The 13,390-nt window shown below is 37.4% G+C and overlaps 2 protein-coding genes across 5 annotated transcripts; one reads left to right on the forward strand and one right to left on the reverse strand.

The window, feature by feature from the left end:
- Nucleotides 1–5,471: 5,471 nt before the first annotated feature.
- Nucleotides 5,472–7,666, reverse strand: Pdxk (pyridoxal kinase). Of its 2 annotated transcripts, none has more exons than XM_023389491.2 (7): nt 7,237–7,666; nt 6,976–7,075; nt 6,748–6,912; nt 6,537–6,657; nt 6,330–6,472; nt 6,073–6,252; nt 5,472–6,001 (listed from the first exon to the last, which is right to left on the reverse strand). In XM_023389491.2, exons 1-7 carry the CDS (start codon nt 7,318–7,320, stop codon nt 5,889–5,891), a joined length of 906 nt encoding a protein of 301 aa, XP_023245259.2. In that variant the 5' UTR covers nt 7,321–7,666; the 3' UTR covers nt 5,472–5,888. The 2 variants fall into 2 exon arrangements, with proteins under 2 accessions (XP_023245259.2, XP_023245260.2); XM_023389492.2 differs by having other exon boundaries at nt 6,748–6,891; nt 7,237–7,665.
- Nucleotides 7,667–10,493: 2,827 nt separating this feature from the next.
- On the forward strand, nt 10,494–12,871 carry Fip1 (Factor interacting with poly(A) polymerase 1). Of its 3 annotated transcripts, none has more exons than XM_089591783.1 (4): nt 10,494–10,796; nt 10,987–11,943; nt 12,016–12,350; nt 12,439–12,871. In XM_089591783.1, the coding sequence occupies exons 1-4, from the start codon at nt 10,608–10,610 to the stop codon at nt 12,560–12,562; spliced, it is 1,605 nt and encodes a 534-aa protein (XP_089447909.1). In that variant the 5' UTR covers nt 10,494–10,607; the 3' UTR covers nt 12,563–12,871. The 3 variants fall into 3 exon arrangements, with proteins under 3 accessions (XP_089447909.1, XP_023245247.2, XP_014210406.2); XM_023389479.2 differs by having other exon boundaries at nt 10,495–10,796; nt 10,978–11,943; nt 12,442–12,871; XM_014354920.2 differs by having other exon boundaries at nt 10,496–10,796; nt 10,978–11,943.
- The last annotated feature ends 519 nt before the right edge of the window (nt 12,872–13,390 follow it).

The following is a 13,390-nucleotide window of genomic DNA, read 5'->3' on the forward strand; positions in this document are numbered from 1 at the left end:
AGCTCGTCGTCGTCTACTGCAAGGCACGCACGCTCTCTCTCTCCTTACCTTGGCTTCCGACCTTGAAGTCCACCGCGAGAGTGAGATTCCCTCCCTATGCGCTCTCTGCGTGTACACTTAAGTATATATGTATACGTTTGTGCGCGCGCGCGCGAGCCTCGGTACAACCTCTATACCTATGGCGGCTGGGCATCGACCTCCCCAGCCACCAGCACCGCACTGGCAGAGTATTCCGAGGCCTCTACCTCGGCAACTTAAAGATAACGTACGTCATCGTATTCGGAAACAAAGCCACCCCTTCCTCCTAATAGATTACTCCTATACAGTCCTCCCGCGTCTCCTTCCGTTTTTTATTTTGCTACCGATTTTTCGTGCATTGTATTTTCAACGCTCGAAAGAGACGCGGACACTGCTCTCTCCAGCATACCCATCAGTATACCTACATGTAGGTACTCCTTCCCTTTCCTTTTTCACCGGCTACGCGTGGGCTATACAAACACTTTGATATTCCATGTACCAAGGACGATCAAACCAATGGCAAATGGCACGCCTCCCACGGTTACGTACAATTATTTCACAACTACAGGTCCTTCGGATAATGTAACTCGGTTTCTTTCTCGTATCGTAGGTACACTATATTATACATATTTATATACTCGTATGGTTGCCTTGTCTATTTTCGGAATAACTTGACGCCCACAACCAACCGGTCAAAAAGCACGCACACCTCTGCTACCGATCTTTCCTCTCGTTTGAGATACATCATTGTGCGAAACGTCACGTGCGTATGTGCAATAACTTTTACTACGGGGGGCCTCTGAAAATTTACACCTTTTCACGTCCGGAAAGTAAAACGACACGGCAATAGCCGTAGGTACATAGGTATATACTTGAATTGTAATAAGAAAAATAGAAAAAGGAAATATAATGCATTACGGAACATGAATAAATGGCATCACTGACGTAAGAGAGCTCCCTGGTAAAACAAAGAGAGGGCGTATATATATATATATATATATATATTTACGCGAGTGCCAGCGTAACGATGAGTAATATGTGTATATATACACACACTTTGTACTGCAATGCAATGCGGGGCCTCGTCCGCGATGCAATGGTTCATCGTTGGCCATCGTTCCACATCCTCTCCTCTCTTTCGCTCCTTCGCGGTCATCGCAACGGAAAGTCAACGAGCAAGATCTCTGCTTTGGCGTTATCTCTCTCTCTCTCTCTCTCTCTCTCTCTCTCTCTTGAGAGTAAGTATAAATATTATATACTTGCCGTATGCATGCATATATATTATGCGCTCGCTTTAGCTGCGGGCGCTCTATATCTCTCGGTATAAATTTTACACGTTTACGTTAACAAGTGGACATTATTTTCAACACCTATCTACACTTGTGAGAAATTTTTCTGCTCCCCGAGCCGTACGGTGAGTCAACTATTTTTAAGATAAAAATTGTAAACGCGAGGTATTTTATTTTATGACGTATTGGTCATACGAGCTTACATGGTTTTTTTTTTTTTTTTTTTTTTATTTCTTTTTGGTTTTTTCATGTACAAAAAATCTGAAGCTGATCGGTAACCCATTGGGTGCATCTGGTCAGTCTCCCAACAGTGACTTCCTCTTCTAGTTAAGATCTTCATGGGCCTATCGTAATAAGATGTAGCTAGATCGTCATCGATAAAGTCAACGTTTCTACTTACATGTCTTTGCTGATTCAAGTGGAGATGTGTCAACTGGTGCGGAGAGTTGTATTTCATCACAATTCAAGATAATACGTACCTATATTGTATGTAATGTAAAAAAAAAAAAAAAAAATACAATACAATACAATAAAAGTAACGCCATTTCTTTAACATCGCTATGCATCTCTTTAGTTGATATACGTGGACTTTCGGTTAATTGAGACAACAGTTTACAGTACAGCAGAATAAATTATCAATCGGTGAGTCTTGGTAAAACACCTTGCATATACACAGTCCATACATACCATACCGGTTTATCTCGATTACAGTTTTTCACCTTACACAACTTGAATCAATTCATCGGAATAATTTTTTCCTTCGGGGGAACTTTGTATTAACGCAAAATCATCAACACTAAGATGTGGAAAAATTAACAAGTGTACTTTTTCAGATGTAAAAGTATGTGGAAAAACGGTGGGTATAATTATCAGTACTATACGAGGCGTAGGTATTTTATGTATTCATCGCATTTTCTTATACTTATTTTTACCCATGCAGAAGTACCTACTCAAAATTAGTAATACATTTGTCCATGTGAGTTTTCACGACTCTTTTTTTTTTTTTTTTTTTCAAGATAAATGACTATCTATGTAATCGAGATAAAACTGTACGGTAGACAAAAAAAGGTGAAATCCAAAGTTTAGTGCACTCTTAAAATTTACATGATTAAATTAACCGAATCAGTAGATAAGTACATTCGATCGATTAATTTGTAATTTTTACGACATTATTTTTCGACTCGATACGTATCATTTGAAATTTCCTTTTACGTGTACCTATACGAATTTAGTATTTTTCTAAATTACAAATCCGTTTTACTTCCAATACATTATATGGATAGCGATCACCTTATTATTGATATTTATCACTTTTTGTTTTTCTTTTTTTTCTTTTTTTTTTTTACTTTGGAGCATAAAAATAATTTTTTTTTTTTTTTTTTTTTCCGAGTGTTTTATCTATATTTTTTAAAGATTCACAAATTTCAGCAACTACAGGTGTAGTCTAAGTTAAAAGTTTTCACGTGAACATAACAGGATATTAGCTTCTTTTGGCTAACCTTAAGCTTTACAAGGTGCTTTTTCTTAAACCTACAATTTTTCGTACATTAAGATTTTAACATTTTGAGAGGTAAGTATTGGCACATAATCGGACGACCCTCGTATTAGTTTCAAAATTGATTTTACACAAAAAACAATGTTTTACGTTTTGGTAGTTGATATACAATTGCGCTGAAAAAAACTACTATTCAATTAAAAATAAAAAAAGACCAAGGCATCGTCCAGAGTGGTTCCCTAAACTTTGACCATCAGAGATCTGCCAAACCAAAAAAATAAAATAAAATAAAGCAAAAAGAAAAAAAATCCGGGATCATCGACACCAGAGAACTCGTGGGGTCAAGGAGTCTCCCGTGGGTCATTGTAAATATAGGTATATAACACGTATAGATATATAATACATCTCACATCTGCACTGAGTTCTGACTCTTAATTTTTTTCGTTCTCTCACATATATACATATATATGTGCACGAAATAGATATCACGATAGTTGGTTACATGATACATGCGCACCATTCAGGGCCACCAGACGTCGTTGGGAATTTCGACACGAGGCCCCCCCTTTTTTTTCTTTTCTTTTTTTTTCTTTTTTTTTTTTTTTCTATAGGTAAGCACATCGAAGCGCTATTGGGGCCTCTCTGCGTTGCGATATACCATACATAGCTACGTAGCCGCTCCAGAGCAAATCAGACAAGGGGGACCCTACAGGTAGCCGTGCATTGTTGTCGAAGGTCGTCCCCCGGGTTGAACGAACGTTTCAACGTTACACACACCCAAGAGAGAGCTATGCGCGATGAGAGTGTATCCTATACAAACTTTAGCTAGGATAGACGGAGGAGCCGTGCACGTAACGCCTGACTCCCCCCCCCTTCTCTCTCTCTCTCTTGCTCTCGACCTTCCTACACCGCACGCTCCTTGGCTTGTTGGGTTTAATAACCCGGCTGATTTTTATCGCTCCTCCCGTGCTCGATCTATTCCGTATATAATATTATATATACTCTCTGGGCAGCATACGGCTTTGGACTCCCCCTGTTCCCCCGTTTTTAAGGCCCCGATGTGTGTTTCGTCCCCCCCCCCCGCCCTGTTTTAGAGGAACGACCAGCGGGCGAAGGTATCCTGGGGGAGCGCGCTGATAAAAGAAAAAGGTGCGCGCAGGTGCTGAGGATCGTATATATACCTACTTTATAACTAACAATGTGGGAAATTGCGATCAAGGGGTGTATCATTTGTGTATATAATATATACGGGCAGGGAAACCGAGGGAGGAATAATAATGCGCAGAGCGCGCCGTGTCCAATTAAACGTGGTACGGCGGACAATTAATTTTGATTGCCAGCAGTGGTTTTTTTTTTATTATTTTGGGAAAGCTAATAGTTTTTTTCATGGCACGCGTCAATCCCTGGGGTGGTAAAATTTACCGGTGGCTGATCCTCGCCTTTTGTGAGTGTAAATACTTTGGCTGAATCGCATATATATATGTTACATAATTAGCTAGCTGAAACAACAAAAGACTGTTGATGTGTACTTGAACAAAGGAAAAACTTTTTTTTTTTTTATTACAATTGTGTTTTAATAAAAGTAAAAGTGTTTTTTTTTTCTTTTTTAATAACAATTACGTCGAGAGTCTTGATACCAAAAGTGTTTTAAATGTACAATATTACAAAATAAATAGTTTGTCTAACGCCGCGAGAGGAAAAAAGTACGGAAACAGGCACTTCGTAAATGTTAAACTAGAATTGCCATAATGGTGCCATATAATTGATGAAGTTACAATACACAGAGCAGTGTAATCTCATTTACAAATGGTTATTTGATAAATAAGTTTTTTACTAGTGACAAATAAGTTAAAAATTTTGTCACAACAATGCTTGGGTAATGTAAATGTTCAGTTTTCGAAGATCTCCTTATTACCATTTTCAATTTTTTTGTCAAAGATTTGTTTTAAAAAACACATTTTATTTTCTTGTTTCCTCCGTAATTTCTTGTAAAGAAAATTGAGTTGTGATAATTAAATTGAAATATCAAAAGAGAGTCATTAATGGTCGACACTTCGATTACAATTTACATCAGGCTTAATTATTTTGTGAAATAAAAAATGTCCAACATTTTAAATAATTAATGACACAAAATTTTTATACGTATACAAATTATTTTTCAAAGACAGAAGGTACACACGCGTTGTTTTTTGTTGCCCTATAAATATTCTGTTAATATGATATTTAAGGAGTAAAAGTGAAATGAGGTAATAAAAACGTGTATTATACATATAAAGTAGATAAAAAAAGGTAAAAAACAAAATCTAAAATCGCGTATTATCAGTGGAGTGCTCGCGATAATAGCGTATAGGCGTATATTACCGCATCATTTGTGCGTGTACAGAGCCCTTCCTAATATACATTTAGCTCATACATACATGTGCCAGCCTCTCCACAGTAAAATTCTCTTTTTTTTCAACGCTGTCGCAAGATAGTTAAAAAAATATTTCTCAATCTCCATTATATCTGTTCTTCAGAGCAAGGCTATACTCCTTTATTTTTTGTTTCTTGGTCAACGAAACCGCGTTATATATTTCTGATTAGATGTATAGGTTTGATTTTGACAGGTTGATTGATAGGTGTGACATAAGTTGACCAACGCCGCAAATCTTTTTTTTTTTACACTTTTTATTCAACATCGACATAATATAATATGTATTTTTTTATTTTTATTTTATAACATTGCCAGCAATATAACAGAAAAATTACATGTAAACGTGTATATAATATACAGGTATATTTGTATATGGTTTGGAACTAAGTAGCCCTTGGAAGACGTTGCTTTGGTCGGCATAGCGGTTTTTGTCAATATAAAGGATATATCAAGAAAATACAACAACTAACATTGCATTCTTACTTATATTCATTTCAACTTGTTAAAACTTTTTAAATCATCTTTTCTTCTAATAACTTCATTGAGCTTCATCAACTAAAACCGGTTGTATGTACACCATAAAATGTAGGGCACGAAATTCATTTTTAAAACAACAATAAAAAACATCGATAAAAAATTATACATTCATTTATCTTCAATTCGTCCAGTATGTCTAATTCAATTCGGTAGCTTGATATCTTTGGGAAGGGTTTTCTATACATTTTTTACTTTGTATCAAACAAAGTTCAACTTTTTTGGCCCTCTGGGCGTTATCATCCTTTATTGCTAAAATGTAAAAAAATAAAGATAGCATTCATAATTATTATTGTTAAAGTAATATTTTGCTGATTTTTTACTTTGAAAACGCTCATAAGTTTTTGAAAGAACATCCTGCAGGGAGTTTATGGTATTTTCAAGTGCTATTTTGATATTATCTTGCAAGTAAGTATGAGCAAGAAATAAGGCAGCAAAGAGGTCTCCAGAGCCAGTAAAAGAAATAGGCAATTTCGAAATTTCAAGTTTTATCATTTTGTGATCTGTTTGAAAAAATCATTAATGTTCAAGTTTCCTCCTTCAGATAAGTTTAATTGCAGGCTTCAAAGAGTTGTCTTACCTGTAGTCGTGCTTACGAATGATGTCAGTTTTCCATTTATTTCTGCTGATGATATTGCCACGATTTGAGGACCTATTTCATGCAAATCGTTGATGGCTTTTCTTAATTCGGAAATCGTATTAACTTTGTTCCCAACTAAAATTCTGTATAAAATTTTTTTTTATTATTGTAATATTTGATTGATAAATTACGTACCGAAGAACTTACTCTAATTCAAAACTATTTGGAGTTATAATATTTGCAAGAGGAACTATTTCTTTTTGATAAATTTCTTTCAGTTCCTCAGGGACATACATTCTTCCATCATCACCCATAACTGGATCACAAACTAAAAATAAAAAAATTATAGGCTACTAAAATTATTTTTCTTTAATTACAGCTTATATTCATTAAATGTACGAAAAAAGATGCGGCTTACCATAAATTAACTGTGGATTTTTTTCTTTCAATTTTTTAACAACCTCAACTACTTGTTTGAGAAACGAAGCAGAGCCAATATATCCAGTTAACAAATGGGTGTAATAATCTAAATCATTTTGCACTAGCCCATCTACCAACTGTTCTATAACAACATAATTAAAATCTTTTTAAACTCTAAGAAAGAAGTACTGATGTTTGTTCAAAAGTTTCTATATTTGTGACTCACTTAAATCATTATCATTTAAAACCTGGCCTTTAAAAACTTTGTATCCAGTGTGGTTTGAGAGCTGCACTGAATTAATAACGTCAACTTCAAACCCTAACAACTGTAAAGGAATTATGATGTCATTATCAGACCTTGGAAACATGTTTTGATGACTCTCTTACTTAAAAGTAAATTGTACAGAAATGAAACATTTAAACAGTAAAAGAAAATGGCGTTCCATTAAAAAATTCCAACACTTACAATATGTAAGATGTCAATTACCTGTAGTGGGAAGGTTGCACTTTTATTACCAACATATCCAGAGACAACGTGACTTTGGATGGAAAGTACCCGAGGTGAACTCATGTTTTTAATTCCAAAATCAAATAATAATAATCACCAACGAGTAGGAACTTATTCCGAAAAATAAATTGAATATTGACACTAAACCGATTAGAGGAGGCAATAGTTGTTAACGTCAGCAACTAGAGCAACAATTAGGTGCTATCTATTGACGGCGTGAAACATTGAAAGTAACTGATCGTCGCACAACGTTCCCATCGACTGTGACATCTTATCTTTGGTTTGAGAAAACACTTATAAATACAAAAAACGTGAGCAACCAAGTATATAGATACAGCACAAGGTGGCTCGTAAGTTAATTTGTATTGATTGGTTCAAAATGGCGATATGTACTCTTACAAAGCCAATAAACCTATACTTAATACTAAAAAATACTAATTGGTTCAAAATACCAACATAGATATACAATGTCTGTATATTGTTGGTCAAAGCCTGCTGGTCAACTATAGCAGCTGATCAGATCAGCCAGCCAATGTAACATCACTGGCGTCATCTAGCGTTGCGATTTTTGAACGAGGAGGAATCCTTATAAGGATTAAGGAATCTTTCTGACTTTATTTCTCGACTTTTGCGTCGTCTGCTATATTTTTACTGGCCAGATTGTACGGAATAGAAGATGTGTTTCTATTGAAAGAAATTCATTAGAAAAACTTACTAAGCTAAGTGCCCGTAGTGGAGGGTCTATTGGAGCCGATTTATTAGACCCTACGCTTACTTCCCATAAATTCACTAAAAAAAATTGCGATGCTGTAGTGTCCGCAGCGGAGGGTCTATTGGAGCCGATCTGCTAGACCCTCCACTCACTTTCCAAAAATTCACTAAAAAAACTTGCGATGCTGTAGTGTCCGCAGCGGAGGGTCTATTGGAGCCGATTTATTAGACCCTACGCTTACTTCCCATAAATTCACTAAAAAAAATTGCGAGGCTATAGTGTCAGATAGTGTCCACAGCGGAGGGTCTATTGGAGCCGATTTATTAGACCCTCTACTCACTTTCCAAAAATTCACTAAAAAAACTTGCGAGGCTATAGTGTCAGATAGTGTCCACAGCGGAGGGTCTATTGGAGCCGATCTATTAGACCCTACGCTCACTTCCCAAAAATTCACTAAAAAAACTTGCGATGCGAGGCTATACTAGTGCCAAATAGTGTCCGCAGCGGAGGGTCTATTGGAGCCGATCTGCTAGACCCTTCACTCACTTTCCAAAAATTCACTAAATTTCACCCTTCAATGCAGATCGACGGCCGATAACTTTTTTATTACCGGTCCCTGCCGTACCGACGATTGTATGAGATACCGACACAGAGGGTTGATAAAACGTTTGCGGTAGACAACTGTCGTGCCGACGGTCGGTATTATCGACTGTCGGTACACTTGGTACATTCCACGACCTGCTTTATCGACTGTCCATTGTCGATAACGCAGGGATTTTGCTTTTCCGCCAATACGGCAGTGCCCTGCCGTAAATTTCTTATCGGCCGTCGATCTTTCAGTCATTTATATACATAACGCATGCATTGAGGGGCGAAATTTAGTGAATTTTTGGAAAGCTAGCGTAGGGTCTAATAGATCGGCTCCAATAGACCCTTCGCTGCGGACACTAAGTATAGCTTAGTAAATTTTTGGGAAGTTAGTGTAGGGTCTAATAGATCGGCTCCAATAGACCCTCCGCTGTGGACACTATAGCCTCGCAAGTTTTTTTAGTGAATTTTTGGAAAGTGAGTGGAGGGTCTAGCAGATCGGCTCCAATAGACCCTCCGCTGTGGACACTATCTGACACTATAGCCTCGCAATTTTTTTTAGTGAATTTATGGGAAGTGAGCGTAGGGTCTAATAGATCGGCTCCAATAGACCATACGCTGTGGACACTATAGCCTCGCAAGTTTTTTTAGTGAATTTTTGGAAAGTGAGTGGAGGGTCTAGCAGATCGGGTCCAATAGACCCTCCGCTGTGGACACTATCTGACACTATAGCCTCGCAAGTTTTTTTAGTGAATTTTTGAAAAGTGAGTGGAGGGTCTAGCAGATCGACTCCAATAGATCCTCTTCTGTGGACACTATCTGACACTATAGCCTCGCAATTTTTTTTAGTGAATTTATGGGAAGTAAGCGTAGGGTCTAATAAATCGGCTCCAATAGACCCTCCGCTGCGGACACTACAGCATCGCAATTTTTTTTAGTGAATTTTTCGGAAGTGAGCGTAGGGTCTTTGTAAATAAATACACATCTAGTATAAAACTTTATAATAAACTTCTATAACAAAAGTCGAATAAATTCGCGAATGCGCAGAACTTGAATGTCAAAGTTTGTAGCCTCACTTTTCATTCATTCATTCAACTTCTTTCATTGACATACTTAAGCTTTGATTGCACAGCCAAGCCTCACTTTTCGCAAAAAGACGATGAAATGAATACCGCTAGATGGCGCTAGCTGGAAACTAAATGTGCATCAATGCAATCGTGCAATGCATTGTGCAAATAATATGTGTATATATACATATGTATTTGCGCGCTTACTATACGAAACCGACGTGCATATACCTAAGTACCTACCCAGATACGATTCTGACAAATGTAAAAAATACAAGGCCAATAAACTAACTAGAGCCCTGCAGATACGATTGATTGGCTGTACGTATTTTTTACGAATGCCAATATATGGATTTTGCCAATAAAAAACGTGTACTAAAAAAAAAAAAAAGTAAATATAAATAGAAAAAGGACAGTAAGGAGTAAGTTTATCAGATTCGGAAAAACGTTGTTCATATACCTACTTGCTCTATTAAAATTGACAATGTTAACAATCATCGTTCTTTCTACTGCTAGTTTGAATGGTGAAACATATGAATGAAAAATATATGAATATTCTAAAGTCATAATTTTTTTGTTAGCAATACTTACTTTACAACATCAAATTAAGCATTAAAAAAAAGTAAGTATCAGGCATGCCAATGGTGTGTATAATTAAAAGTATATATAATCTATACTAGAAGTAAAAAAGAAAATAAAACTTGGTTAATTAAATTAATGCAATTATAAACGGATACTTTTATTACTACTTTTTGCCTATACATGTAATCTCTATGTCTATGTGACCTACTTTAGCGTCGTCAAAAAGTTTACTTTCTAAGTGATTTCCCATTTGGGCCTTATAACAGAATGGGGATGCCGGCGCGGAGCAGAACTATAGCAGAAGCGGAGAGTGTACATTGCACGCTGCATTCACAGGCTGCAGCAGCATCAGCAGCACACAGTTCGTTGTGATCCGCAGAGAGCCGCGTTATCGCGGAAAAATGGCGGATGAGAGCGAGGATCAGTGGTTGTACGGGGACTCCCAGGACGCCAAGGACGGCTTCCCCGAGAACTCGGACAGCCAGCCACTGGCCGAGAATGACGTCTCATACAGCAGTCAGGACAAATCGTACCAACGCAATGAAAGCACCCGCGAGGACATGGACAACCAGACACCTGGAGTACGGGAGGTAACCTAACCTCTCCAACTCTTTCTCTTACTCTCTCCCAAGTGTACACAACAATGTTTTAACTGCAACAATTTTTTGTGCATATAGTAAAGAATACTTTAACGTTTGAAAACTCTGATTAGAATTAGGTATTATTTATTTGAATTAGGGTGAATTAATTTTTCCCTTCATGTTTTTCTAGTCTCTCGAGGACGGCGGCGACACAAATACCGAAGATAACTTCGATAGGAACAATGAAAGCGAACGAGTGCAGCAGAACAATCAGGACGAAGACTCGATGACCAATGACGCTAAACAAAACGGTACTAATGAACAGACACAAGACGAGGGAGACAGAGAAACCGATTCAGAGTCTGACGATGATGTTGAAGTGCACATTGGTGACATAAAGTCTACTCCGGCTCAACAGCAGTATAGTAGTTTAAACATTAAAAGAGGTGGCCTACTGAATACCGCGGCACCAGGATCCGACAAGCACAAGCAACAGCCTGGAAAATTCAGTCTAGATGAGTTTGAAACCATTGGCAGTATCAATGGAATTCCTGCCCACGAATTCAATTTGGATCAGCTTGAAGACAAGCCTTGGCGACAGCCGGGTGCCGATATTACCGACTTCTTTAATTACGGCTTCAACGAGGATACGTGGAGAGCATATTGTGAAAGGCAAAAGCGCATGAGAAGTGAGTCTGGTGTAGGATTAATACTAAATACGGGCACGGGTCCACCAGGAGTTGTGCCTGGAAATCCGGGGGCAAGAGTGCCTCAAGTCACTATAACAAATTACAATAGTAAATATTCGGGTATCAGTGGACCTAAGCGGGCTGGACCTCCACCTGGTCGTAAGATGGCAGGTACAATTGATGTTATAGGCAGCAGTGGCTTGGGTTCCAGAAGGAATTTAGATAAGTCACCACCTAAGGAGAACGTTATCCAAGTGATGACTGCCGACAGGCGGGAATATTCTCGTAAACCACCTGGCGGCTTTCCAGATATGAGTGTACCACCGCCTCCAGCTCCTAGAATACCAGCCACATTTGACATGCCTCCGCCAGGCTATCAAGAACCACCACCGTATTTCCTACCAGAACTCGATCCCTACTACCAAAGTTACGAACCAACACAAGATAGGCAATGGAACACTGATACAGTAAGTCTTTTTTTTAGTGTCTTCAATGAATGACACTTTGTTGACCTTTGATTAATGTTTATTGTTTTTTAGGGCTGGCAACCCACCAACGTAAATATACCCCTGACAGGGGATGATCGTAAGAATCCTGGATCCAAAACACATATGTCAATGGTGCCGCCATCAGTGCCTCCAATGATGCCTAGAGACATGAGGGATCGTCACAGTGATAGGGATAGGGAAAGAAGAGACCGCGACAGGGACTATGAGGAAGCAATGATGCGCGAACGTGAGAGAGACAGGGATCGGGAGCGTCATTCCGACAGAGAGAAGGAATCTAGGAGAGAAGACAGAGACGTTGATTCTTCTGTGAGAGAAGAAGATCGCGATCGAGATAGGTCGCGGTCGCAGTACAGACACAAAGAAAGGTGAGATAACTGGTGCTTAATTAGAAATGATCAAGACTTTATACACATTTTGAACAACGATTCAAATAAAGTTTTTTAAATATTTTAGCAGACACCGGCATCGGTCGAGATCGCGTTCTCGGCGCCACAAATCGCGATCTCGAAGTCCCAGTAAACGCAAAAAGAAATCACGACGCTCGGAACGAGAAAAATCTAAAGAGGATAGCGAATAAGAAATTAATATATTTTTTCATCTACGATCGTCTTGTCTGATAGTTGAGCAGAAATGTTTCTTACCATTTCGTAATGCTAATCGTCAGTTGTACCAATGACTACTTTGGGCCTGATGGGATAATTGTATTTTATTAAATAAATGTTAAACTTGATGATACCTTAATGATTATTGGTAAAATCACGATTGCATCCGTAGTTTCATTTGTTCATATGAATTTTTAAATTTTAATTTCAGTAATCAATTTTGATTTACGTATTAATTGTATAAATAATTTTAATACTTTGTACATACATCAATAAAATCATGTGGACCATTAGTTTTCTTTTATTTTCACTGGTACTATAATGAGAGAAAAATTATACACCTAAGCTAAAAATTGGCAAGTAATTTCAAGGTCAAATAAAACAATATTCGTGCCATTCATTGTATGGTTTTATATCATAATATTATTACAGAAATTTTTATTTCATAATAATTAAAAGTAGTTTATTGATAAATCGCTCATAGATACGCTCAGTTGATGGCGCACCCTGCCAATAGTGCTATAGAATCAAGATGTGATCGTCTATAACACATTTTCATATAGTTTTGCATCTCAATTTTTTTTTTTTTTTTCTTTTTTTTCATTAATTTTATTAATAATCGTCATCCATACACAATGGAAAAAAATGTTACATTTGTACAACCATCATATACATGTTACATTTAGATTATCATTAATTTATTACCAATAATGTGTAAATGTTTTGTGTTTCTGTGGGAACGTGTATGTCAAATTAATGTTTAAATGGAAATATGCTGCTAAACTCGGAAAAAAATTACATAC

The sequence above is a fragment of the Copidosoma floridanum genome, unplaced genomic scaffold (assembly GCF_036245765.1).
Source record: "Copidosoma floridanum isolate Cflo_tuat_1 unplaced genomic scaffold, Cflo_Japanese_pri ptg000013l, whole genome shotgun sequence".
Taxonomy (NCBI): Eukaryota; Metazoa; Arthropoda; class Insecta; order Hymenoptera; family Encyrtidae; genus Copidosoma; species Copidosoma floridanum.

What these genes read in the sequence shown, in the direction of transcription:
- Pdxk (XM_023389491.2), bottom strand. Translation starts at nt 7,320, where the DNA reads ATGAGTTCACCTCGGGTACTTTCCATCCAAAGTCACGTTGTCTCTGGA. An exon ending in GTGCAACCTTCCCACTACAG is followed by an intron (nt 7,076 to 7,236) that starts GTAATTGACATC and finishes ATTCCTTTACAG; the next exon opens with TTGTTAGGGTTTGAAGTTGA. An exon ending in AAATCCACAGTTAATTTATG is followed by an intron (nt 6,658 to 6,747) that starts GTAAGCCGCATC and finishes TTTTATTTTTAG; the next exon opens with TTTGTGATCCAGTTATGGGT.
- Fip1 (XM_014354920.2), top strand. Translation starts at nt 10,608, where the DNA reads ATGGCGGATGAGAGCGAGGATCAGTGGTTGTACGGGGACTCCCAGGAC. An exon ending in AGACACCTGGAGTACGGGAG is followed by an intron (nt 10,797 to 10,977) that starts GTAACCTAACCT and finishes ATGTTTTTCTAG; the next exon opens with TCTCTCGAGGACGGCGGCGA. An exon ending in GGCAATGGAACACTGATACA is followed by an intron (nt 11,944 to 12,015) that starts GTAAGTCTTTTT and finishes ATTGTTTTTTAG; the next exon opens with GGCTGGCAACCCACCAACGT.